Genomic DNA, 25,689 nt, shown 5'->3' with positions numbered 1-25,689 from the left:
AATATCTGGCTCAATTTTGGGGCTCTGGCTCATGGACTAAATGCCTAATTTGCATATTTAAATATACAATTTCAGAAAACTTGTAATACGATAAATCATTGTCTTCATGGAAGTAATCAACTCAGTAAGTTTCATTATGATCTCATTGAGGTGAGAGGTAGTGTGGATCTATCACCACCAGACTTCACAGCCTTAATGCAGTTTGACATTAGGCCTTTCTTGTGATTTTTTATATTTAGAATTTTAATGAGTCAATAGTTTAGAGTTTTAACATTTTACTCATATCAAGTCATTTTCCTTCGAACCCTTATAGACATGGATGTCCTCTCCTATAATGCATAATTTTGTCATGTTAAGGCTGTTATCCAAATTATATTAATGGCTTCTCTATAGGTCCATGTCCTGTTCTCTTCTATATTACGAGTTTGGATACATTTGGTAATTACAGTAGGCAATATAAACATTCCTTCCACTCATTCCTGTCATTCACTATCCCTGGTGAAGACATGTTGGTTTTAATTTCTAAATAAATATATATACTTTTGCATGAGAGCTACTAGTGTGCGGCTGCTACACAATCTTCATAGACCTTTCCACAAGCCAGCACCTCTACATTTTCACCAAGCCTTCTTTATAAATGTACCAATAATAACAAAAACGTATTTTATGACCCTCTTGAGGGAAAGGGATTCTCTACAAATAACAAAACAAAAGAATTGAAACGCATGAAGCAAATGACATTCTGAATGATGTATAAATATAATAAATATCATGAAAATTCAGTCTCACAAGCTGGAGGGCCTTTGGGTTTTGTTGCAACATATGAAACAAAATTGACAGCAACAAAACAATTCATTGTACACTTTTAGGGATTATTGGTAACTTCTCAGAAAGTAGTTGACAAATTGATGTCTTTTGCAGAGTAGATCATACTTTAGCGTTACATAGGCTGATTTAAGTTCAGAACCCCCCCCCCAAAAAAAAAGAAAAACACAAAAATAAAGAAAAGAATATGCAGTGTTCAGGGCAATCTTCAGCTGCAAAACACTCATTCTGCCCATTCTCCTAGCCTGGTTAACCCCGCCTTCCGGAAATCTCATTTGCATTTGATTAATCAAATGCAAATGAGATTTCCTGAGGGAGGGGTTTACAGGCTACCATTCTCCCCCTTCAAGAGTGCATTTGTTGTAATATTGAAGCATTTAGGATTTCAGTGCAGTGAAAATATGATCAGATTTTTTTTCTTTTCACTTCTACCCAATTTCTACAGGGCAATGTAAGCTTATGCGGAACACTGGTTCACTGATGCTATTAGAGCTACTATATGAGAAGCCCATTCCAAGTGCAGCATTCGGTCACATGCAGTTTGACATGTTTAACTTCTAGTGCTTCAAGAACTAAAAACATGCTAGGCTCTCAGTGATGTGGGGATCACAAGGGAACGAATCCAGCACTGCAAACAGAGGTTCCTAGTGGATAGCCTTAATGCATAGAAGCCAGGCAAAACATGGACATAAATTAAACTTACTTGAGATTTTCACAGCATGGAAATGCTTTCACCCTTTTTGTTCACAAAGAGGATCGGTACTTTAAAAACAATGGTTCCTGCACCCTTATGGGTACATTTTTACACTTTCAGAGTTAAATTAACACTGCAGATTTTACCGTCAATCCAATGAGAACCAGGTGCCAAAAAATAGTATAGCGACAGAGGCCACTGTCTCTAGAAACATGTTTTGCCTGCCGAGGACTATTATACTCAGGGATATACAGATGCTGTACAAAAATCACTGGCCAATACAGATAGCTTAGAAAACCATAGTAAACCATAGTATGGTTTACACTTCCATCAATTTCAGTTTGAGCAAACTTAACAAATTTGGTTAAAAATGTTGACTGTTGCAGTTGACAGCACAATTTAATTAGTGCAACAAAACAAAATCACCCAAGAGGTTAAAACAGAAACCAAACCAGTGTAAATAAACTTATTTGAACAGATTTGAGTTGGTTAACTAGTCTGGCTAGTTAACTACTGTAGTCTTTCTGCCTTATCTGCTTCTGTTTCATTAGCTTGAGTTCTTTCTCTTCCCCTGGTAGAAACCGGTTTGACCTAAACCTGTGGTACTTGGGACCCTGACTACTGTTCATTTTGTTTTCTAAGAGGTAGGAAAAAAACTAAACAAAAAACCTTCATCTGGTGTCCATGTGAATTTGACTGTGAAATTTAACAAAAAGTTTTGAAACTATAACTTACGAGTACATTCATCTTATCTTGTGCTAGCATACCGATTATGAAAATGATACTGTATATACAAACTAGACAATGTAATATTTTGTGAATTGTTTTTTGCTCAAAAACAGCAATAAAGACATGTATTCTCCAGCATTAAAAAAAAAAAAAAAATCATGGAAGATATTTGCCGTAGGGGTAGGGTTTCTGTGTCTAGGGATGATTCATGAGCTATTGTCTTAACTTTGGCAACATCCTCTCATCTTCTGCATCTTCTCTTCGCTCTCTCAGCACTGACAAAAAAAACATCAGGTATGGGACACATTGAGGTCAAGCCGAGGTCAGAATATTGCACCAGCCTTTATATATTTTTGAACAATGTAGTCACAAAGTGCTGCAGCAACTGACAGCCTGACCAGGAAGCAAAGTTATTCAAGAGAAAACCGTGTGTGTAAATTATTGTTCATCCTACAGTATATAAGAAAAAAACAAAAAACATAATTAGCATGTTATATTACTTTAGCCCTAACTGTGTAGCATCCAACCACCTCATCAGCTACTGTAATACTACTCTACTGACCACAAGTGATAAGATAGCAAATGTCTGGTGCTGAATGGCTTCTTCGAGAGACATTGCATCAATCTACCAATGAAATTTGGGGCATAGAGATTGGGGTGGTTTGTACAAGAGCCCTAGACCACGGATTACCGATTTGTCATAAGTGCAAAATTAATTCTAATTAATTTGAAAAACTTAGATTAGATTTAAGTTTCTATTTGAGGATATTTATCTTTATAAACAAATGTTTGATAAAAAAAACAGCAGATTTTTATTTAACAACTTAAGCCCTATTCAAAAAACATTTCAATAGCCAGTCTACAAGCTCACGACGCATCGCCACGAGTTGCGAAGACTATGGACGCCAAGTTTAAAGTGTTTGAAAAACGGGACAAGACGGCTGCATAATTGCCGATAACCATAAATAATGGCTGATACATTGGTCAGTCTGATGTATCGGTCGGGCTAGATTGTAAAATGTTCTGTTGAACCATCACGGGTCAAATTCACAGACGCACCGGTGACGATAAGAGGTCTGCTGTACGACACCAGTTTGACAGCGGTTCTCCCTACAGCCCTCTTGGTGCATTTGTAACGAAGATCTTTCAGTAGACTGTCAGACTAATTTACTTATAGAGTACACACTGACTGTATATACTCTATAGGTAAATTACTTGTAATCATTTTTAAATACAATGTCATTTTTCAACAAGTGATGTCTGGTTTGAGACCCAATTTGTGTTACCTTGCAACACCGCATTTGAACACTTAATACCCGTCGTTATCAACACAAGCAAGTTGGAAAAGTGACACAGACAAGACATGGCCGGTTTTGAAAAGCCCATTTGTACTGCATCATATGACCACGTCGCTCGCCAAATATATACCGTACGTCATTCAACAAAGTATAAATCAGGCTGACGAGTGACTTCAGATTATTGTGGGCGAGGGTTGGCGATGGCACCACACAGAGGCATTGTCATTTTTTTGCATATACTGCTTGTTAAACTTGAATGCAATTGTTTATGCAGTGTGAATACACAAACAATTGCATATCTGCATAACCTCATATCGTTAGGGAAATGTTTTTTATTTGATATGTATGGTGCATTCTGACTGAGTTGGGGGTTTTACTGGAATTGAAATGCACACCAAGTTAATGCTTCTTTAGTTCTTTACTGAGGTGAATAAACTGTCACACAGGGAGGATTACTTCAGTGTGTAGGTCATTTGTTCTATTTCATTGTCTTGGCTTTTCTACGAAGCACCACATTCAGATTCTGTCCACCGGCCTCAGTTGTTGGTACATCTAAAAACTCACCAAACTTCCCTATTAGCAGCCAACTAGAACTGCAAATCACGGCTGGTTGCCTGCCATATATCAGCCACAGCCAACATTTACCAGCATTTTGTCTGGGGGGGTAACATCTTATACTATTATGACCTTCAAGACACAACCATTAATGAATAGGACAGATCCCCCAATGAATGCAAACATTTCAGAGAGCAGCATGCTGTTGAGAGTGGTGGACACACACACGCGGACACACACATACACTCACTGAAAATGCCAGCCACTCTCCATGCACACAACACACACACACACACACACACACACACACACACATTTGGCAAAATACTCCTCGGTAGTAACTAATTTAGTCAGTCTTTGTTCATTCCTCCTCACGGGCCTCCACTTGCCCAATGTCACTGTACATCCCTAAACAAATTCAATCCTTAATGGGAGGGATGCAAAATGGTGGACGTAACGTGGCCTTCACAAAAAATGGCCACAGATCAGACCCGTGACATCCAAGTGAAATCAATAGATTGACTGACGTCTACCGGTCAGTTTGTCCTCCCGTCCTCCCCGGCTTCTCTTCTGCAGCCTGTCTAAAAACGAAAGTAAGGCAGGAAGTATTTAATTCAATTATGTCATTAATTGATTTCCTCTCTGAGCAGTGGGGCTGTTGCCGCGCTCGGCTGCCGTCCCAACCTCCTGCCGTCAACACAAGAGAGAGCGGTAAGAGGCGTACAGCCAGCAAGGCAAGTCCGGCCGGTCAGCCTCGACTCGGATGTCACACAACGCGACAATCTTCACAACTGGCGGAACGTCTCACTCAACACAAGAAAAAACACTCCTCCTCCCGCAGAATACCTCGTCTTTATCCATCAACGTCATCGCTCGTCGTCAGTCAGATCCCCCCCCGCCCGCCCCCTCCAATTTCAGTCTTCAAACACAACGTACTCCTCCTTTATAGACCTTTCCTCTGCTACAATCCTTCTCTCCCTTTGCTCTTCTGTCAGTTGTTTAAATCGTTCGGTCGCAGGCCGTGGTTGTACAAAAAAACAGAGCTAGAGAAAAGCTGTCTCCCTCCCCTGTCCCTTCCTTTCTCCGTCTCTCTCTCTCGTACAGTATGTTCTTCTTCTTCTTCTCTAGGCCATGTAGATGAACGTGTTGATGTCGGTCTCGTCTCGTTTGATGTACTTGTGTTCGATGAGCCACTCGATCTGCTCCTTGATCATCTTCTTCTGTGGCAGGAACATGTTCTTGAGGATCTCCACCAGCTCCGTCTGCAGCTGGGCATTGCTGATCCTCTTGCGCATTTTCATGATCTGTATGATGGCCTCCTGCGAGTGGGAAAAGGGTGAGGTGGTGGCGGGGTGGGGATAAGGAACGACAGCCAGAAGGAGGGAAGGGAAGGGAGCGGACAGGGTGATAAAAGAGGAAGGGGAGAGAAAGACGGGTTGTTAGGGAGATGGAAAAAGCCATCCCATTCAAACAAAGCACAACTCTCCCATTTTCTACTGTATTGCTATTTAACCCATTCAATCCGGGAACGCATCTGTGTCATTTAAAGATTTCTTTGGCTATTCAAGGTGCCGCGCTATGAGCTTGTAGATCTGCTATTTTAGAAAAGTCCTTTGAATATATATATATATTTTAAAGCGAACATTTGTAACTCAGATCTTTGCTTCTGGGGGTCCCTGGAAGAAAATATTTATATATTTAAAGATTTGCACAAATGTTCACGATTTTTCAAAAATAGCAGATCTACAAGCTCATAGATGATGGATGAGCTTGTATATCTGATATTTTTTAATAGCCAAAGAAATCTAAAATGACAGAGATGCGTTCCCAGAGTGAATGGGTTAACACATTGCTTGCCAAGAACGCATATATGCATTTTTAGGAGATTTTTTTTTTTTTTTTACATAAAAAAAAAGAAAAATTGACCCAAAGACCAAGGAGATATGATTTTTCGAAGATTTAGACTCCCATCCACTTCCTTGTTAACTTAAAACTTTAAAATTCTGTATCTCGGCTCCTGAGTACTTTTTTTTTCTCAATGAAAAATCTCTGGCATAAAACAGCTAAAAATCTGAAATAGTTCTGGCAGTAAATGTGAGGCTGTATTTTATGAAAGCATGTGCATCTGTGTCATTTGTACGAACTCTTGTTTTATTGTATCTTGTTTATTCGATACACTTATTTGTTTTAGCTCTTGCTCATTTGATTTTCCTATTTGTCTCATCTGTTTATGAAAGTAGATAGCTGATATATATTGCACTTTTACCTTAGCGCTAGGTATACTCTTAGTTGCTTGTTTTAGAAGAGAATGCACTTAAAGACTTCTGGTGACTGATTAGTAGTTTCGTTCCCTACCTATGTTGAATGCACTTAATGTAAGTCGCTTTGGATAAAAGCGTCTGCTAAATGACTGTAATGTAATGTAATATGTGACAAAGATTATAATCATCACCAATTAAATTAAGTATAAGTCAAGCAAAATTCAACACTGGCTTGTAAAAAAATAACATTCAAATTCAAGGCCATTCAGTGATTTCCAGCATCTGTGCAAACCCTGCACACCGTACCTGAGTTCTGAGTATTCTCAGCTGAACGATGCCTTCATTCTCCTCCTCTCTCATCCTCTCTGTTGTGAGCTGCAGGCGACCAATCAGGTTGATCTTTCCGCGCTTCTGGACTTTGGAGTTTTTGCTGGGACAAAAAGTGGAATGATATCAATGTTTTGATATCGTTGCTGTTGGGCAGAAATCAGCTAACTAAATTTTTGAGCTTTTTAATTTTTTCCCCATAAATTAGTGCTATTGAACACCCTTTACGTCTGTGTGTTGGTTAAAAAAATATTGAACCAATGAAAAGTATTAAAAAGCGCTTCTGCCAAAAGCAGCTAACTCCATTGGATCCTCAAACATTCTGCTAAACCAGCTAACTCCGCCAAAGGGGGGTTGAGTTAGCAGACTCCAGGCTCCACCCCCTTTTGACCTCCAACCTCATTGTGAGCTTGGAGGTCCATTCAGCTGTTCTTATCAATGATGAACAAAACCTCCTAACTCCACTTTTTGTTTTGTTTTTTCATTTCCTGAAAAATTTACATTTTGGAGTTAGCTGGTTTCTTCCCGACAGCAGAGATATGTTGATTGAGTGTTAATCCATCATTTGACATGAGGTTCAAAAGCATTCAATCTTTCATTCCATCCGTCTCCCTAAATTTCTGTGATTCCCTAAGAATAGTACATATTCCTGATAAATCCTTCTGTCCATTGTCCTCTGTCCACAATATTTGCTACATCTCAAAACAAACCACTGCTTCCTAAATAAATATGTTTTGTTTCTTTAAAGTTGTGTAACGTTCATTTCACTAGTCTTATTCTGGCGACACCTACTGGTAGCTCTGTCATTACAGTGTTTATCACTAAGGGAAGGAATGGTGAGAAATGAATGCTGCAGGTTCGTAGCGCTCAAGGATATTTTGGAACACAAAACATGTCATCAGAAACTCCATTTATTAATGCTAAAATACATAAATACATTTCTGGTGCCTAAGTAATTTTGCCGCAAGTGTCGGTGGCCACACGATCAGAAATAGTATTTAATAGTGTTGAATAGTGATTGTGAAAAATATACATACGTACTGAAAGATTATATCAAAAATATATATATAAAAAAAAAATGCAATTTTCAATTTAGTTTAATTGAAAAAGTTACACAGTATGGCTTTAACTACTGTATGTTAACTCATTCACTGCCACAATTATTGCTGGCCGCGTTTGCCCACTGCCAGAGATTTTTCATTTAAAAAAAAAAGTACTCAGGAGCCGAGATACAGAATTTTTAAGTTTTAAGTTAACAAGGAAGTGTATGGGAGTGTAGATCTTTAACAAATCATATCTCCTTGGTCTTTGGGTCAAATTTGAAAAAAAAACTAAAAAAAAAAAAAAAAAAAAAAAAAAAAAAAAAATTAATTTTTTTCAAAAAAATAAAATTACGTTTTTTACGTCAGTGGCAGGATTGGTAAACGGGACAAATTACGTTTTTTACGTCAGTGGCAGTGAATGAGTTAAGATGCATACATTATGAAATAGTATTACTTCAGGATTCACCTGTCCTGAATACTACCACAGCCACACCTAGACTATAAATACAGCATATAAATGGACTCTGACTTACATGAGAGAGAATTCCTGGTTGACGTAGAAGAGTGTGCTGTCGGTGAAGTCTTTGGGCGAGGTAACTGAAGGTTCATAGGACACCACCTGTCTCTTCAGTTTAGGGAAGGCTACCAGGGACTGTGGATAGAAGGAACAGACATGACTGATGACTGGGCACACGTGTGTGTGTGCAGCCATTGAGTGATGCCTACCAGGAACTGCAGGCAAAGGATTTAAACAAACAAAGGATGTAAAAGTTAACCGATTTAAAATGGTCCATGTATGTGTGCAATCTACACTTACTGTAGGTTTGCATGGCTGTCCCTCTCTATCTGTGCATACAGTAGGAGTATGTACAGATGTATGTGAACCCAGGGATTTGTATGTGTGGGAACTTGTAAATACAATAATGAATTGCATTTTTATAGCGCTTTTCTTAGTACTCACTTACACAAAGCAGCTTACAATGGTTCTTTCATTCATACATTGGGAGGTGAAGCGGCGAACAGTCGACGCCAGCGTCCTCACTTCCCACATTCACACACCAATGGTGGTAAGCTAGCGCCGACCGACTCATTGGAGGCAATGTAGGGTTCAGTGTCTTGCCCAAGGACACTTCGACATGTGGACAGGAGGAGCCGGGATCCGAACCGCCGACCCACGGATCATTGGACGACCAGCTCTACCTCCTGAGCCACAACTGCCCTAGTGTCTGTCTCCTCAGCCAGGTTGTGTGTGTATATGTGCGTGCGTGCGTGTGTATGTACTGTATATGAATCTGCTCATCTATCCTCTCACCCAGAGTGTGCGGCGCAGCTCTGCGTCAGGCAGCTCTGTGGCCAGTTTGAGGTTCTCAAAGCTGATTCTCTCGCGGGGCCTCTGATTCCACGCAAACAACACAGCCAGCTGGAAGGTGGTGACCTCCAGGTCATACTGACCCACCTCGTTCTTAAAGGTGATCTGAGAAGGAGGAGAAGAAGGGGAGAAGAGGATGTTAAGAGGGTAAAAAGGGGCAGAGAAGGAGATGGAGGGAAGAGGAGGTGTAACCACTTAAACCCTCTAAACTTGAACCGAGTTGGCTCTGTACTATGACCGCTTTTATCCGTCTACACAACCCAAAAATCGCAGATCTATAAGATCACAACGTGTCGCGTTGTGACGTGTTGTGACCTACAGGCTGATTCTTACTTTGCATCACCCTTTCACATAAAACACCCACGTAATTTTCAAATGAAGTGCTTTTTCCAGTTAGTGTGTGTGTATGCATCCGTCGCCCTCTGTATTTCAGCATCCACGTGTACGTCTGTCCACTCCACTCACAATGCCGTTGGACATGAGGTGATGCCAGTGCAGCTTGCGTCCGCTGTGGTTCCTCTTGTAGAAGTCCTCCACCTCTGGGATGAGGTCCTCCAGCTCCGTGGGCAGCGAGACAAACACCTTCTCACTGCTCCGCGACCACGCCCCAGCATTCAGGATCTTTATGTTCACACTGTCCGCTACAAGAGCCAAAAGAGACACACACACCTGATTATTACAGCGGTTTAACTCATTCACACCAAAGCATAAAAAGTATATTATATAATAATATATATCCCATTTACGGTATCAATACCGTGTCTTGAGCAGTTGTGAACGATACAGTACCAAGCTCTAACTCTCTCTCTGTGTGTGTGTGTGTGTGTGTGTGTGTGTGTGTGTGTGTGTGTGTGTGTGTGTGTGTGTGTGTGTGTGTGTGTGTGTGTGTGCGTGTGCGTGCGTGCAGGGTACCTGGCAGTGCCAGCCTGTTGTGTTTATGCATCTCTTTAAAGACTTGGTTGAGGTCCTCTGACACCTTGATGTCTTGAAACATCCTGGCCAGTTTATTCACATAGTCCGCTGGCATCCCTACTTCCTACATAGGGAATATGAAACAAATAGGGAATAGGAAGAAAGCCAATATATCCATTAAATATTAAAATACCAATGACAGACAATTAAAACTTGTACAACAATGATCATCCCAAAGGGGTGGTCTTTAAGAGTGTACCTTGGGAGGACTCAAAAACCCTTATGTGTTGTAGGGTGGGGTTGAGACACATTATGGGTGGGGTCTAACTCACCCTGAGCCACTCCACCATGTTCTCCTCTATCTCGCTGTCTGCTGAGATGTCCAGGATGAGACGCCTAGTCAGGTGGGCCTTGTGGTAGCGCATGAACACATCTTTGTTCTGGACATACTTCAACACCAAGAGCTGGGAAGAATTGACATTTTGTGTCATTTTAGCTGACACTCCAAATACGATCTTTAGTACCGACTGTTCACACTGGTATTTGCAAGTGATCAGATCCGATTTGTTTGTCTATCTGCAATTGGTTGTTGTGGTAATTGAGTTAACAACAACGTAGGTCTGAGTATAATGCTTTCATTTATACCTTCACTCGCTGAAAAAAGCAGACCTAGAAGCTTGCAACACATCGCATCTGAGCCTGTAAATCAATCAGCTATTTTCTGCACATGACACCATTGTACGATGTAGGTATAAGTCAGGCATCAGCCTACATACAGTACAAAACAGTGCACACAACAACAACAACAGAAATTGAGGATTGGAGATCTGTTATCTCGCCTGTCATGCCATATATCACTCTCTGGTTACAGTGCATAACTCGGAACTCCTCCATCAGCAAAATGGGGAACGCTGATACACACAACAACACTGTACAATGTACTGTCGTAAAGATAAGGCATTTCTCCCATAATAGCACTCCCGTTACATTTTGTAGAGTTTGATATCCAACTTGATTGGCTAGAGCATCCAGATTCCAGACTGAGATACACCTTCATAAATCAGATTTCAAGCGCATTTCAAACCACCTGGAATGTGGTTCAAATCTGGTTGGCAAAAATCTGTTTCCATTGTATATATTTTTTGCTGTTGATACTTGATAAAAATCTATCTGATATGTGAGGGCCATTTAGAGGCCCGAACCTCTAGTGTTTAAAAAGCAACAGCCACTGAGTGGCGCAATTGAGTTGCTTTAACGGATTCAACCCCGGCATCTCAACGCTGGCCATAAATTCTGCAAAAAATAGTTCCAACAGCAAATAATGTTAACGATTGGCAAAAATAGCAAATTTACAAGCTCACAAAATGTCACGTTATGACACGTTATGAGCTTGTAGGTTGGCTATTTTAGCTATTTGGCGTATATAGGGTTTCAGTGCAACAGTCATTCAATCAAACGCATCCGCGATGGAAGGTTGAGTAAAATTACGGGGCGAGTAGAACCTGTTTGCATCTGCATTCTTGAAAAGTCCGCTGGATGTTTTCTGCTGCAGTCTGCTGCACAAGGTCTGTCACTTTACTCCAGCATTTTAGCACTGCGTGGATTAGATTAGGTTGTACTTTTAGTGTGCGTGCTGCGTTATTTTAACAAGCTATTCTCCATATAAAAAAAGACAATTCCACTTCACTGAAATGTCTGCTGTAGTGTACCATTGATTTATTAAGAGAAATGTAGTGTTAAAACAACTCCAAAAACGGTCTATGGTTATGCCAATGCCTCTTGAGTCTCACAGCATTAAGATGTAATGCTTGATTACTGATACTTGGTTGCAGAAATAAGCTCATAACGCATTAGATCGTAAAGCATTGCTAACTTTTGGGGTATTTTTGGTGCGTGACACCGACGTGCAACTTTAGTATAAAACAGGCTATAACCTGAAACCATAGCGTAGTTCCTCTGGTCTACACAACACAACACAACAAATAAGAAGTACACAGCACACTCTCAGTAGCGGCGCAGTGGCAGCCACAGGAGAAGGCGATTCAAACTCACTGTGATCAAATATATTGGTGCATTTAGTAACGGAACATAATCTACGATAACGTCATTAGAGATCATTGACAGCTCATCATCGTCATACAGAACAGGCCTATAATGGACATTAATGGAACTCTGATTGGGCTGAAACCTTGCCCAAATTTGGAGGCGTATGTCATAGATAGATACCGTAATTTCCGGACTATAAGCCGCTACTTTTTTCCCATGCTTTGAACCCTGCGGCCTATACAACGGTGCGGCTAATCTATGGATTTTTACAGCTAACGGCCACTAGGGGACCTTCTTAATCTATGGATTTTACACCTGCGGTTTATAGTCCAGTGCGGCTTGTATATGTACACATTTGGATTTGGAGTTTCCCTAAATTTGGCTGGTGCGGCTTATATTCAGGTGCGGCTTATAGTCCGGAAAATTACGGTAGATATGTCATAGACACGGTCATAGATACGGTTCAACCTTTTCTGGATCAGGGCCCCACTTGAAAATCTTGAAAGTGTTCCATGACTCACCATCTGACTATTAACACGGAAGCCGATTAAGTTTAAGATTAAGTTGTCAGATGGGTGTCCCGCAGGTATTTTCAGAGCATGTTTATTTTAATGATCAATCAATCGATTATGTTCCACCTTGGATCAATGGAACTAATGTAGTACACTTTAAGCTCTTATTTCTTAGTATCACTTTTTAATATTCATGTTATATTATCATTAAAATCTTAGTAATTTTGCCAATTACTTGGGGGCCCCACTTGCAATACCCTCGCGGCCCACAGGTTGAGAACCGCTGTCATATAGACGACTGATGCCATAGATATGACGGACATCACAGACGAGCCACATAGGAGTCACGCCATTCCCGCGTGGATTCCGAGATCCACGTGATTAGATTTTCTGTTGTTTATCTGATGCTCTTCTCCAGAGCACCCTCCAGTTAGTGAAGGCTTTATAACCCATTCAAACCGGGAAAGCATCTGTAATTTTAGATTTTAGTGTTGGCTATTCAAAAATAGCAGATGTACAAGCTCACAGCACGTCACTCACATCGTGCCGCGCTGTGAGCTTGTATATCTGCGATTTTTGAAAAATCGTGAAAATGTGTGCAAATGTTTGAATATATACTTTTTTTTATGCGAACATTTGTAACTCAAATCTTTATTTCTGGGGGGTCCCTGGAACAAAATATATTGAGATGGGAGTCCGTGGCCAAATACATATAATTTTGGGGGTCCTTGACATGAAAAGGTTTGAGCACCACACAACATACGTTTTTCAGAAAACTGTTTGTAGAAAGATATTTGTAGAATCGGCTCCAGGTCTTAATGGGTTAATGAATTCTGCTCAAGGATTCCATTAGCACAGAGTGCTAAAGTGGAGACCGAACCAGTGATATTTCCTGATAAACACATTGGGAAGTGCACCCGGTGACACAGTGTACATCTATACTCTCCCATACGGATCTGTACATTTATACTGTGTTCATGTATGCAAACACTTTAGTCCTGTTCTAAATACATGAACCAATGATCCGGATATTATGGGTCTTCTTTTGTAGTGGAAACCAGTCACTCACCACTTCTTTGAGTTTAAGCTCTATCTCCTCTGAGGTGAGTTTCTTGCTGAGAGGAGTCTTCCTCAGCAGCATGTCACAGTAGTTGGCCAGCAGTTCAGGACACTTTGACTCTGGCTGAGTCTTGAGACCAACACTACAGAGATGGACAAAGACATGTACACATCGATACACATACATAAAACCTGTTACTTATGTTAGATGCACACACAAAAATTCTACTAGTGAAACTACCATAATGGCAGTCTGGCATGTTTAGCCCCATCAATGACTCATGGTATACTTCACATTACTGCAGACCGTATTCTAAAGCATAGTGTTGTAGTTTGATTCGTGCTCAGATTCTCTCCCTCACTCATACACCCACACACACAGGAAAAGACGCACGCACGCACGCACGCACGCACGCACACACACACACACACACACACACACACACACACACACACACACACACACACACACACACACACACACACCCCCACACACACACACACACACACACACACACACACACACACACACACACACACACACACACACACACACACACACACACACACACACACACACACACACACACACACACACACACACACACACACACACACTTCCTTAGGGTTTCAAGAACCGGGTGACTTGGTAGCTCTACTCCACCTACAGTGCCTCATAAATTGAACTCCACGGTTCATTAAATTATTTTTCTTTATCACTGTCCTCCGCCATTTTTCTCTCAATACTCAAATAATATTTCATTAGTGATTTCCAATTTTGAAGGGAAGGTGCTTCTTTTTTCCAGTTTTGCAATAACAGTTTTGTAAATACTAAAGATGAAAAAAGAATTTGCCTACCTGTTGGATGTCTTATTTCCTCTATATTTTGAAAAAGACAAATCATAGGTGTAAACACAACTGTGCACTTATAATTTATATGTAAAAAAAACTCAATATTTTCAATAGTCTCCCAAGTCTTTCTAACAATACCAGAAGGCATGTATGTCCTTTTGTGTGCAACATTTTAAACATCTGTCAGAGGACATGGAATCCTCTAGTGTAATACATTCTTGTCATTAGTTTATACTGGATTAGGCTTAGATTTTCATTAGTGGTAATTTTATATGTGCGTTGTAAAAATCCCTTCCATTAGCCTCTACTGTACGAAGATCATTATTCAATTTATTATATATGTTTTGAAGCTATTCTTCATTATCCTTAGCATTACTAAGGATGTTATATACAGCACCTATAAGTGGTCTCTTTTTATCCCTTCTTTTTTAACCATGTCACATAATTTAGTTTATATTTCTTTCCCAAGATCCACATTTTCTATTACCCAGTTTTTCAACTGCAAATTCATGCAAAGTCATTGGATTCCATCAATTTCAGTAAGGTATAGAAATCAAACAGCAGAGACATTAACTTACAAAGAAAACTTACCTGAGATAGGAAACGCGATCCAAAATAATTATGCATTTTCAGGCAAATGTATAATGACTTGAAAGGTCTACTCAACAAGTCCCTGGATCAAAGATTGATTCACAAACTAAATGTAAACGGCCATGGCCAAACCATTACTTATTAAATGTGCAATGTCCAACATGAGCTCTTTAATCCAGATAAGTTCTGTAATGTTTGACTATGGCCTGAGAGGATTCCTTGTCTCTGCAAAGTCTCTGATGGAGATTTACTTCATATGCTGTGGAGCGGTCCATGCTTGGAGGAGTTTGGGATATATATTGTTAGAACAACTTCAGAAATAGTAGAGTCTGAAATACTACCCGACCCTAGGATTTGGATTTTGGGAGACATACAGGGACTCGCATTAAGCCATTATAAGAAGTACTTTATTTTGCTGGCTGGCACAGCTGGGAAAAAAATTATTCTTCAAAACTCTGAAATTTGAAAACTCTCCTTCTCTGAGACTTTGGTTGAACGAATTGACTTCCTATTGTACTCCTGAAAAGATTTTATACAATGTAATGAGGAAGCCAGCAACATACAGTATGAGAAAAAATTGGGTCATTTTATATCTTTATTACCATCACTGCGTCCTTTTTATTTTGTATTTATTTTTATTTTTATCCCACGATTTTGTAACCCTATTTTTTACACCCAGTGCCAATTGTCTATGTAATCCTGGGCACTACCTCCCCTCTGGCAACCTAGGGAGGCCAGGGCCGAGCTCATGCCTCCTTCAATGCATGAGAGCCAACTGACCTTCTTGTCACCTGACAGGGGAGAGTTTCCCTGGTTGGAACACGTTATTCCAACCAGTTCCTTTCCCCTCCATCAGGCGCCCCGGCTGGCCAAGGGGAGGCAGTATAGTGACCAGGATTACTGCATGTTTTTGTGAGGGTACCTACCCTAGGAGACACGGGGAGAACTTGCAAACTCCACACAGAAAGGCCCTTTCGCCAACCCCACCTAGGGTATGGGCACTGATGACGCGGAGGAGAGAACACACCCCCAGCGCCCACAGCGTCCCCTGCGGGAATCGAACCCAGGACCTTCTAGCTGTGAGGCGACAGCACTACCGACTGTGCCACCGTGCCCCCATCACTGCGTCCTTGTAACTAAATGGGATATTGTATCATGTTTTTAATCATGCAAATATAAAGATGGAACGGAACTTGTACTGTACCTGGACTGTGTGTGTGGGTGGGTGGGTTGTTGTTGTTGTTTTTTTTTGTTGTTGTCTTGTCTTTAGTTTTTTGTCGTTGTGAAAAAAAAAACAGAAAACTTGTATGACATGTTTGTCTACATAAAAATATCTTTAAAAAAAAAGAAAAAAACCTGACATGTCTCATTCTCCAAATACAAAACATAGTGTTTCTCTCACCCTTTCTGCTTCAATGGCAGCTCCAGCTTGAATATCGTTGAATCGTTGACAACAGCTTTGAATGCCTAATGAAGAGGAGAATAACACACAAAAACAAAAGTTATCAAGATATTACTACTTCACTCTCCACAGACTTAATGGAGCATTGAAAAGTAAATACTGAGAGAGGTGTGGATGTACATAAGTGGGTGGAACGACAGACCTTATCCCTGGCTGTGAGGAAGCGGGGATCGTCCTGAAAGGCTTCCTTCACTAGCTTACTGAACCGGTTAAACAGAGTCAGCAGCTGCTCCACATACTTCTCAGAGTCCTGGACACACACACACATGCAGGAAAACATGATAACCCTTTCCTCAAATAACCTCAGGTTGCTGTAGGAGCCATATGTGACATAAATGCAAAGTCTCGTGTTTTTACAATTGGCGTATGGTATGCACGCTTTGATTGACTTTGACAGATTGGGTACTGCACTGGTATTAGGTGGTGGGCTTGATCACCGGAGCTGGGCGCTGCCACGCTAATAATTAATCATGGCGTTCACCTGTGCACAGTAGTGTGGGAATTTGGACAGAGAGGGGGTGAGCGTGGGAGCCGACATTTTCTGTTGACTGCAACTAATGCAAATACTGCAAAGTCTCAAGTTTAGTTATAATAGTTTGCTGGGAACTGTTGTACATTTAACTGTTGAGGAGAATAAATGGTACCAAGGATTGGAGTGGACCTGGATTCTTGTGCGTGCGAGTCATACAGTGTTTTTAACTTCCATGTTTAGCTCCTCGCGCCTTTTTTCTGGCTCTGCAATACTGTGCAAGGAATCATCATGTCAGATCCTGGGTATTGACGGGATCTATAGTCATGATTGTGTCTCTATATTTTAATGTGTGTCAATGCTGTCCAGCCCCTCCACATGGAGTAGGACAGTTCAGCACCAAGGAGAGCGACTGCCACACACCGTCCTGTGGAGAGACTTCAGCACCTGGTTTCTGCCCGAACTAGTAGGTATTATGGTAGTTAACAGCAATACTTTCATCGGTCCTCACCAATTGGTGCTGTTGACCTAGTTCTCACCCTATAAAAAGATCTTGTAGGACACTGTGTCGGGCGGTAAAACACATGCTGGGTAAAGGAATGTCTGAGCGGGTAGGTTACGGTCTCCATCTGCCCACATCTTGTGTACCCCCAGGTAATTACCCACTGAGCTAGACCTCAATGATAATCCAAGTCTAGGAAGAACCTCAGTTTTGTTTGTGCCTGACCCCCTCAGCCCCAGTTCCTTTTTGTTTTTACTAGCCTTTCATCTTTGAAAACTGTTAAAACTGTGTGATCATTTGTTTGAGCTCAAGTACCTTTATTCAAGTCTCTGTGTGTACTTACAGTAGTGATAGTCTCAGCGGCAGCCACCATGTCTGCCAGTCCAGCGTTGATGATGTGGTCCTCCAGGTCTTTCAGCATTGGCTCGATGCCGTTAGGAACCTTGTCCATCAATGAAAACATCAAGTGCAGCTCTACCCAAGGAGAGAGGAGGGTGGGGTCGGAAATGAGCGTTACACAAATACAGTTTAGAAAATAAGTGTGACCCACAGGGTCTATTTGAATAGGGGTGTTGTATGAACAGGGAAGGTTCCTTAGAATAGTCTCCTACACTGTGATTTACTTGCTTCATTACTAGCAGGTAAAGGAGTTATGTACTCACTGTCCGTCTCGTTCCGCTTGATCATCCCCGGGCATTCCGCTAGGATGGTCTCCTTGAATGACGTCACCAGGGCATTAACACAACATTCCATAAGCTAGGACACAAGGGGCCGAACATCACAAAGACAAGAATTGGACATTAACACAACAATTCAAAACAGAATGTCCATATTTTACAATTGGTTTTATGTCTCTCCTGACAAAGAGAGGTAATTGCAACGAAATATAATAAAGATGGCGGCGCATCTTGGTATCCAATCTGGTACAGCGTCTACTTCAAGTAACTTTATTATTACATTGTCAACCAGTGTTGTACTCAATGGAAGAGTAGGGAGACAACCCCAACTGCTGCAGATGTGCTCATTATATTGCATTACCACACTCTAGGATACAGATTTGTTCAGATAAGACATGTCTGTTTGGACATTTATTATGGGATTAAGACATTTTTGAAATTCAGAAGGAATATGCAACGAAACAAAACTCAACCCCAAGTTATTTGGGAAGACTGTGGAGATACTCACTGCTTGGACAGAATTACATTCACGACGTGTTTCTAGATATCTAAGAGCTCTCTTCTCCTCTTCCCTCAACTTGGCATCTGCCTGCAGAGAGAACAAGGAGTACCAGTCAGTAAACCTGTATCAAATCAGTTAAGTGTTTCTTACATACACACAGAACTACACATGTGTGCACATGGCGCTGGACCGCAAGGCCTAGTTGAGTGCCATATTTTCTTGCATATACATACTGTATAGTACAACAATCGAGATACATGCACTTAACATTTATGGGTATTGTTACTTTTGTATTGTATCAAAATACTGAGCTGTAATGTAATGATTCTAAATTCTGCAATATCAGTGTTATTCCCTACATATTTCATATAGTTCTGGACTCCGTTCTGTTGCAGGTAGGACGGGGCTTGTGTTCTGTAGAAACGTTCTGTGGAGTCCAGATAGGCCTTCTCAAAGTTTTCTCTGTAGATCTGTAGCTTGTCCTCTGGGTTAGAACACAGGTTGACTAAAGGATACGACATAGGAAAAGGTGGCAGGGGAAAACAGAAAGGGAGGAAGTGTTATCCTCTGTACTTATATTTCTTTGTAAGCATTTTTACGTTTGATATTAGATATGAATGTATTTTAATCTGAGTGTAAGTGTAAGTGTAACTTCATTTGTTTGTATGCATGCATTAGTGGGTTTTCTTGTGGTTACCACTGTATACAGTATGGCAATGGCATAGATGTATATTTGAGCGCGTTTAGGTTTCCATGTTTTGTAATTTGTAGTGAGAGTTCAAACAGTATAGTTAGTACACACTATATTATGTACTATATATTTGAGCGTGTTTATGTGTTGCAATGTATATCTATTTTTATTTCTGTTTTGCTTATTGCATTTAGTCAGTTGTTTCTCTGCGTCGATTCCCTCGTCTCACCGTAGGACTCCCGTACACCTATGACCAGCTGGGAGTCAAAGGCCTCTCCCAGCCTCTCGGCATGGACCAACTTCATGGCGCTGTCCTGCAAGCGGCTCTTGATGTTGGAGAAAATTGATTCATTCCATGTGTCCAGCATCAACTAAAGAGAGGAAGGAGGGAGGGAGAGAGAGTGAGTTAGAGAGAGGAATTGCGAAATAGGGAGAAATAAAGTTAGGAGCAAAGACAGATAGTTAGGTCGGTAAGATGCGGTTCAAATTAATAATTAATAATTGCGGTGCAGCCAAATATAAATAGACTAGTTGATGCTTCCAGTATGAACAAGTGGCCTAACTTGACACGCGTCAGTGACGCTCGTGTCAATGACGCTTTCAATCTGGCCAATAGTGTTAGCTAATCATCTCATGTTCAAATGTGACCCGTAGGTGATTCCTTCCTTTGTTTGGATGTACACGGACACTATATGACGTACAGTATCTTACAATTACGTACACATTTTCTTGTAGGTAAATGCATAATATTACACATTTCTCTCAGCTCTCAGTCAGCTCGGCTCCCCTCTCCAGTCAGTTTAGACTTTAGAGTGTATTGGGCAATGGGTGTGTTTCAAAGAGGTAACAGGATGCAAAACACTTTTTACGATGCACCTTCAGCTTATGATGGCAGACTGTGCGAGTCAATGACGTCACTCATTATGGTGCATTTGAGGTAACACAGAGCGAATCACAGCATAAGCATCAGTTCCAAGTTCACCAGCATCACAAGGAGCCAATTCAATTCATCAGTACATTTATGACTCCTTCTCCTGACCTTCCTTCCTTCCATTTTCCTCCTCCCATGTCTCACCTTGCGTACGATGCTGTCCTCCACATTGGTCTTCTTGTTGCTGCCCTGTTTGCCCATCAGGGTGATCTCTAGCTGACAGAATGGCTTGGGCAAGATGTCGCACTGTGTGAAGAACTTACGCCACTCCACGATGTAGGCCTTCAACAGTGCTGTGTCGTCCTGGTGACTCAGCACCCGCTGCCGTGTGACAAACACACACACAAACTTTTTTTTCGTTTCGACAGTTTACCATAAAATAAATAAATATTCTTAACTGTAGCTTGACATATCTTTGTTGGGGCAAGCAATAGCCAAATAAATTGCATACACAAATAAAGGGGCTCACGCACACACCCACACTACACTATTCTCATGCACACATTTTCAAAACTTGCCACAATGGCAAACACATATACATAGTCAGGGGATATTAGCAGAAAAATGTCCAATCTTGGAATAAATTCCTTACCAAAAAAAATCTTCACCAATGTGTTTGTAAGTAAGTGTTTAGTAACACATCTCACAAAGACTGAAATGCAGTTTCCCTAGGGGAATTTTTGACAGCTGCTGAAAGTTGGGGTACCCACCATAACCTTATGCGGGGAAAAAAAATGTGAGGGGTCAAACTAGGGTGTTTTTATGATTCTGAATCCATTGCAAGCATTTGTTTTGCACCAAAACCACTCCTTGGGCTAAAAACGGCCCAATCTCAATGGGCTTTTTACACAAAAAGTATACCTGGAAAAAGGATGGCTATGGCCGTTTTTAGCCCAAGGAGTGGTTTTGGTGCAAAACAAATGCTTGCAATGGATTCAGAATCATAAAAACATCCTAGTTTGACCCCTCACATGCTATTTAAAACAGAATTAAATTTTGATTTTTTTCCCCCCACATAAGGTTATGGTGGGTACCCCAACTTTCAGGAGCTGTCACAAATTCTCCTAGGGAAACTGCATTTCAGTCTTTATGAGATGTGTTACTAGACACCTTTACAAACACATTGGTGAAGATTTTTTTTGGTAAGGAATTTATTCCAAGATTTTTTTTATATCCCCTGACTAACAGTACAGATAAACCCAAACAAACTCACAGCCTGGGCTTGTTTGATGAAGTCTAGGATGTCTTCTTTGAGAGCCTGGTGAATCTTGGCTGGGCCTTTATCATCCCAAAGACACACCGCATGGACATCACTGGAAGACGCAAAACCATGACCCATTAATATTAACTGGAGTGGGCAGCAACAGCCTTAATCAGCAGCCTTTTTATTTAACACACAGCCACCTACTACTCTGCTAAATCTGTCTTTTGGGTTAGTCCCTTTCGGTTGGTAGCCATTGGTACATTCACATATGTTTTATTATCAGTGCAATCTAAGATACTTTCTAAGATACTTTCACAAAAACAATGTAACAAAAATAATGTTACAATATTTCACATATTTTCTATTAGATATTTCTGCCATGGTCAGCTATATCTCTATAACAATGTTATAATAATCCCCAGGATTTCCTACATATCTATTACAATGTGTGGTGTTCTAAGTAAATCCTCCAAAGCTTATCTATTCCATGTGTGTGTGGATACAATACACTAAAACAGCATGTGTGGTACCTTCATTGTCCTGGCATTCAGTGCGCTAAAAATGTATCTGACAGAATGACCTGGGTTATAGTGACGTATCAGCCAACTATTGTATCATGTTATATCAGTGCAAACAGAGAACTTAGACTATTATGTGGAGTACTTTGCAATACGTCATGCACGTCAATTTACTGACAGAGATTCACAATACAGATGTGGAAAATAAATGCATAGAAACACTTTATCCAAGTGTAACAAGGGATTTGCGTAATACTGTATGAAGTAAAAGCCTCAGGTGAGGCAATGGCAATTGGCAATACATTTTATTTTGCTTATACCAGTGGTTTTCAACTGGTTTTGCACTGCAATACAAATTTTGCATCGACAAAGAAGGATCCCTTATATTAAATGACAGTATTCCTGTAAGTGTTCGTTTGATTGTTTGCAATCCTGTCCAAACAACCCACTGGTTGAGAAACAACACACACATTCAGGAGTTCCCACTGTCGTTGGGAAAGAGCCAACAATGTGAAAACACAAAGACATTGATTAATAGCAGCAGCCACAACATCTAGCAAAGTAAGTGTGATTATGAGCTGCCAGCCCACCAGTAACAGGAGGTGGGGAATGAGATGATGGTGTGAACACTTACGAGAACAGGTCAAACCACTGTTGCTTAGTTACGGCCTCCTGTCTGAGCAGCTTGAGAACGATGGGACGCATCAGGTCCCACTTGTCCTCAAACTGCAGGGACCCCTTGTTCTGGAGGAGTTGAAAGGAGAGAAGAGGAGAGGAGAGGAATGGGAGAAAGGATTGAGTGCAGAAAGGATTGTGAGAGTTAATCGTGGGAAGATGAGAGAGGGGGGGGGGGGGGGGGGGGGGGTAGAAAGAGGCAGAAGATGGAGAGGAGCAGAATAAGTTAGCATATTACTACCAGAGAGAGAGAGAGAGAGAGAGATGGGATAAGTGAGCTAAGGGATCCTTGGCCTGAAGACCCCTGCTCTATGCTTGCAGATATGCTCCATCAGCTATTATTGATAGCTGATAGCTCATGGTTTGTTTACATTTTGCAGTACAATGTAGCAAGCAATAAAGTGTTACAAAAAGGTTTTGTAGCAATTAAGTATGGTACAAAATCCAATATTTTAGCAGACAAAACTGCACGGAAGTGCGCGCCTGAACTAGTATCTACTGTATGTAGGCTACGTTAGTACAGCGAGGTCATCTTGTTTCAGGTGAAGACCACCCATAATGAATCAAAGCAGGTACAGGTCTGAGCTCACATGAATCACATAGTGTGAACAGAAAGAGGACTGATCTGATAGGCCCCTTCAGAGCTGAAGTGGACCAGAAAGAGAACTCAAAAGTTCTCTTTCATCAAGTGAACTGACAATGTGAACACAAAAAGCACTGAGTCCCTTTTCTTTTGTCCCACTTCTTGCCGCACTTTAAAGAGGACTCAGTTCGGTTCGTTAAAAAAAAAGAGGGACATATTGTGTGAAAGCACCCTACTTAAAGCTTGTTATGGAACACAACACCAGATTCGCCTAACGTTGTTGTCAGACCAGTTGTCTGGCCAAGTTATCTGAGCTGTCAGATGGGAGGGGGGAGGGAGAGGGAGGGGGCTGACCTGTCACAGCTGAGTCCCACTGCTAGCATGTATACGCTATCCAGCTAATAACTTAGCCAACTAATCATTTCTATTAACCCTGGCCTGCACAGTCAGTGGTGCAACAATCCTACCAGCAGATAGATTAGAAACACAAACAGTCAGTTCTCCTCACACACAGTTTATCAAACCCGGGTTGATGTATTTGTCTGGCTCGTTTTCCACACAGAAGGATAATATGCGTTCTGCCGGCTCAGTGTTAGCTGCGACGTTAGCGCACTGGGGCTAGCAAGTAGCACAGGCTAAAAGAGACACCTTTTACATTTGTCTTGTTGTTGCTTTGCAGACAATGTGCTCGTGTCGAGGACCGTTTCAAATGGACTCGTGTGCTCGGTTTCAGTGCACATGTTGGACGGTGAGGGGTTGAAAACGCCCTCACAAACGTGAAAGACTATGGTACGTTTGAGTGTTTCTTACCTTTAACAAATTAGACGTCGCCATGTTTCCTCAACTTATCACCGCGCGTAGTCTCGCGATGTCATGTCGATGCTGCTGCTGCTGCTACAAGTCTAGAGCCCATAGCCCGGAGGGACGGCCGGTCGCACTGTGATTGGCTATTTGGTTGTCCGGCAACCAAGGTTAAAGGAGTAGTTCACCCCAAAAAATACCTTTATCAATGATCAATTGCACACCTCATGAAGCCTTGAAAGATGCTAATATATCCTACCGGAAATACACCCAGTCATCAAATTATTGGCTTAGGAATACGACAAAAACTAAAATAAATCCATGAATTCAAGGCTTCATAGGGTGTGTAATTGATAGAAAATAAAAAATGTTTTGAGTGAACTACTCCTTTAATCTTAAACCCTTATTGGTAACCGGAGTCCCTCAGGGCTCAATACTAGTGTATTTTCTGTCTTATGTTATTGTGGGGAAAGCTTTCGCGGAAAATAGCCGATCGACAAGCTCACAACGCAGCGTTGTGCAGGGCCGGATTAACCCTTCGTGGTGCCCGGTGCTACGACCCGACCCGTTACGGTGCCCCCCGGGTTCATTTTGTTGGTGTGGAAAATTGAGGCTTCACCGGCGCGTTTCACCGCATTAGCGCTCCTTCAGCAGCCGCTGCTTCTAAATTTCTGTGCTTTTCAGCGATAGTTCAGTCTTCTTTCACTTTCTTTTTTTGGTAACCCCCCCCCCCCCCCACCCCCAAGGTTGCCCTGTGCTTCAGCACCTAAAGCCCTTCCGTTAATCCTGCTCTAGCGTTGTGAGCTTGTCGATCTGCTATTCGCAGCGAAAGCTTTCCCCACAATGCGAATGCTGGGGTTTAAGTGGTTAATGAGTTTGCACCCAACTAGGGTTCGGGCAGTGATTGACTCTCCCTCAACCATTATAAGTTCAAGGTTAATATGCAATGCATTAGAATGAGCCATGAATGGACCCTGAATTGAAATTCAAGCCCATTTCTCTTTGAGGTAATAATGCTATTACAATTTTCAATCGTGTCATCAATATCATGGCCTGGGCTGGGCCGTAGCGTGGCGGTGCAGGCACCCTAGGCTGCAATACCAACCTGAGAGCGTGTCGCGGGTTCGACTCCCGGTTCGACTCCCGGTTCGACCTTTGCTGTGTGTCACCCCCCCATTAACTGTCAGCCTACTTTCCCTATCCCTTTCTAAATAAAGGCATAAAAAGCCCCCAAAACATCAACATGATGTCATTAACATGATGTCAGAGATCCACAGGGAAGCCACACGGCTATGGGTTCATATGGTTTGATGGTTCTTTGTTTGCAATCCTGTCAAGACATCCCATGCCCCTCTGGTTGAGAACAACCACACATTCAGAAGTTCCCACCATGTAGCTGGGAAAGAGTCAACACGTGAAAACACAAAAGAGATTGATTAAAAACAGCGACCACAACATTTAGCAGAGTAAGTGGTGTAAAGTAAGTACATTTACTCAAGTACTGTAATTAAGTACAGTTAAGGTAATTTTTTGAGGCAAACATTGTTTTTACTCCACAACAATTATTTGAAAACTTTAGTTACTAGTTACTTTGTCGATTT

General features: G+C 41.4%; 1 protein-coding gene across 3 annotated transcripts; it reads right to left on the bottom strand.

Moving 5' to 3' along the window:
- Positions 1–450: 450 nt before the first annotated feature.
- On the bottom strand, positions 451–24,155 carry cul5a (cullin 5a). Of its 3 annotated transcripts, XM_080427852.1 has the most exons (21): positions 24,098–24,155; positions 22,664–22,773; positions 21,521–21,620; positions 20,452–20,628; positions 19,606–19,747; positions 19,045–19,190; positions 18,692–18,772; positions 18,169–18,262; positions 17,850–17,980; positions 16,678–16,785; positions 16,476–16,540; positions 16,278–16,337; positions 14,489–14,509; positions 13,641–13,773; positions 10,346–10,477; positions 10,014–10,137; positions 9,567–9,742; positions 9,045–9,206; positions 8,266–8,384; positions 6,669–6,792; positions 452–5,420 (listed from the first exon to the last, which is right to left on the bottom strand). In XM_080427852.1, exons 1-21 carry the CDS (start codon positions 24,119–24,121, stop codon positions 5,226–5,228), a joined length of 2,424 nt encoding a protein of 807 aa, XP_080283978.1. In that variant the 5' UTR covers positions 24,122–24,155; the 3' UTR covers positions 452–5,225. The 3 variants fall into 3 exon arrangements, with proteins under 3 accessions (XP_080283979.1, XP_080283978.1, XP_080283980.1); XM_080427853.1 differs by lacking the exon at positions 14,489–14,509 and having other exon boundaries at positions 451–5,420; XM_080427854.1 differs by lacking the exons at positions 14,489–14,509; positions 16,278–16,337.
- Positions 24,156–25,689: the final 1,534 nt, after the last annotated feature.

Source organism: Gymnoscopelus braueri, assembly GCF_963280865.1.
Source record: "Gymnoscopelus braueri genome assembly, chromosome: 5".
NCBI classification, from domain to species: Eukaryota; Metazoa; Chordata; class Actinopteri; order Myctophiformes; family Myctophidae; genus Gymnoscopelus; species Gymnoscopelus braueri.
The sequence above is the reverse complement of the archived record's forward strand: the minus strand, read 5'-3'. Positions and strand labels throughout refer to the sequence as shown.

Bases quoted from the DNA above. Each gene is read 5' to 3' on its own strand.
- cul5a (XM_080427852.1), bottom strand. From the start codon at position 24,121: ATGGCGACGTCTAATTTGTTAAAG. The intron at 19,748-20,451 runs GTGAGACATGGG...TCCTCTCTTTAG, and splicing joins AGGACAGCATCGTACGCAAG to TTGATGCTGGACACATGGAA. The intron at 16,338-16,475 runs GTGAGAGAAACA...AAAAAACTAAAG, and splicing joins CTGCCATTGAAGCAGAAAGG to ACAAGACAACAACAAAAAAA.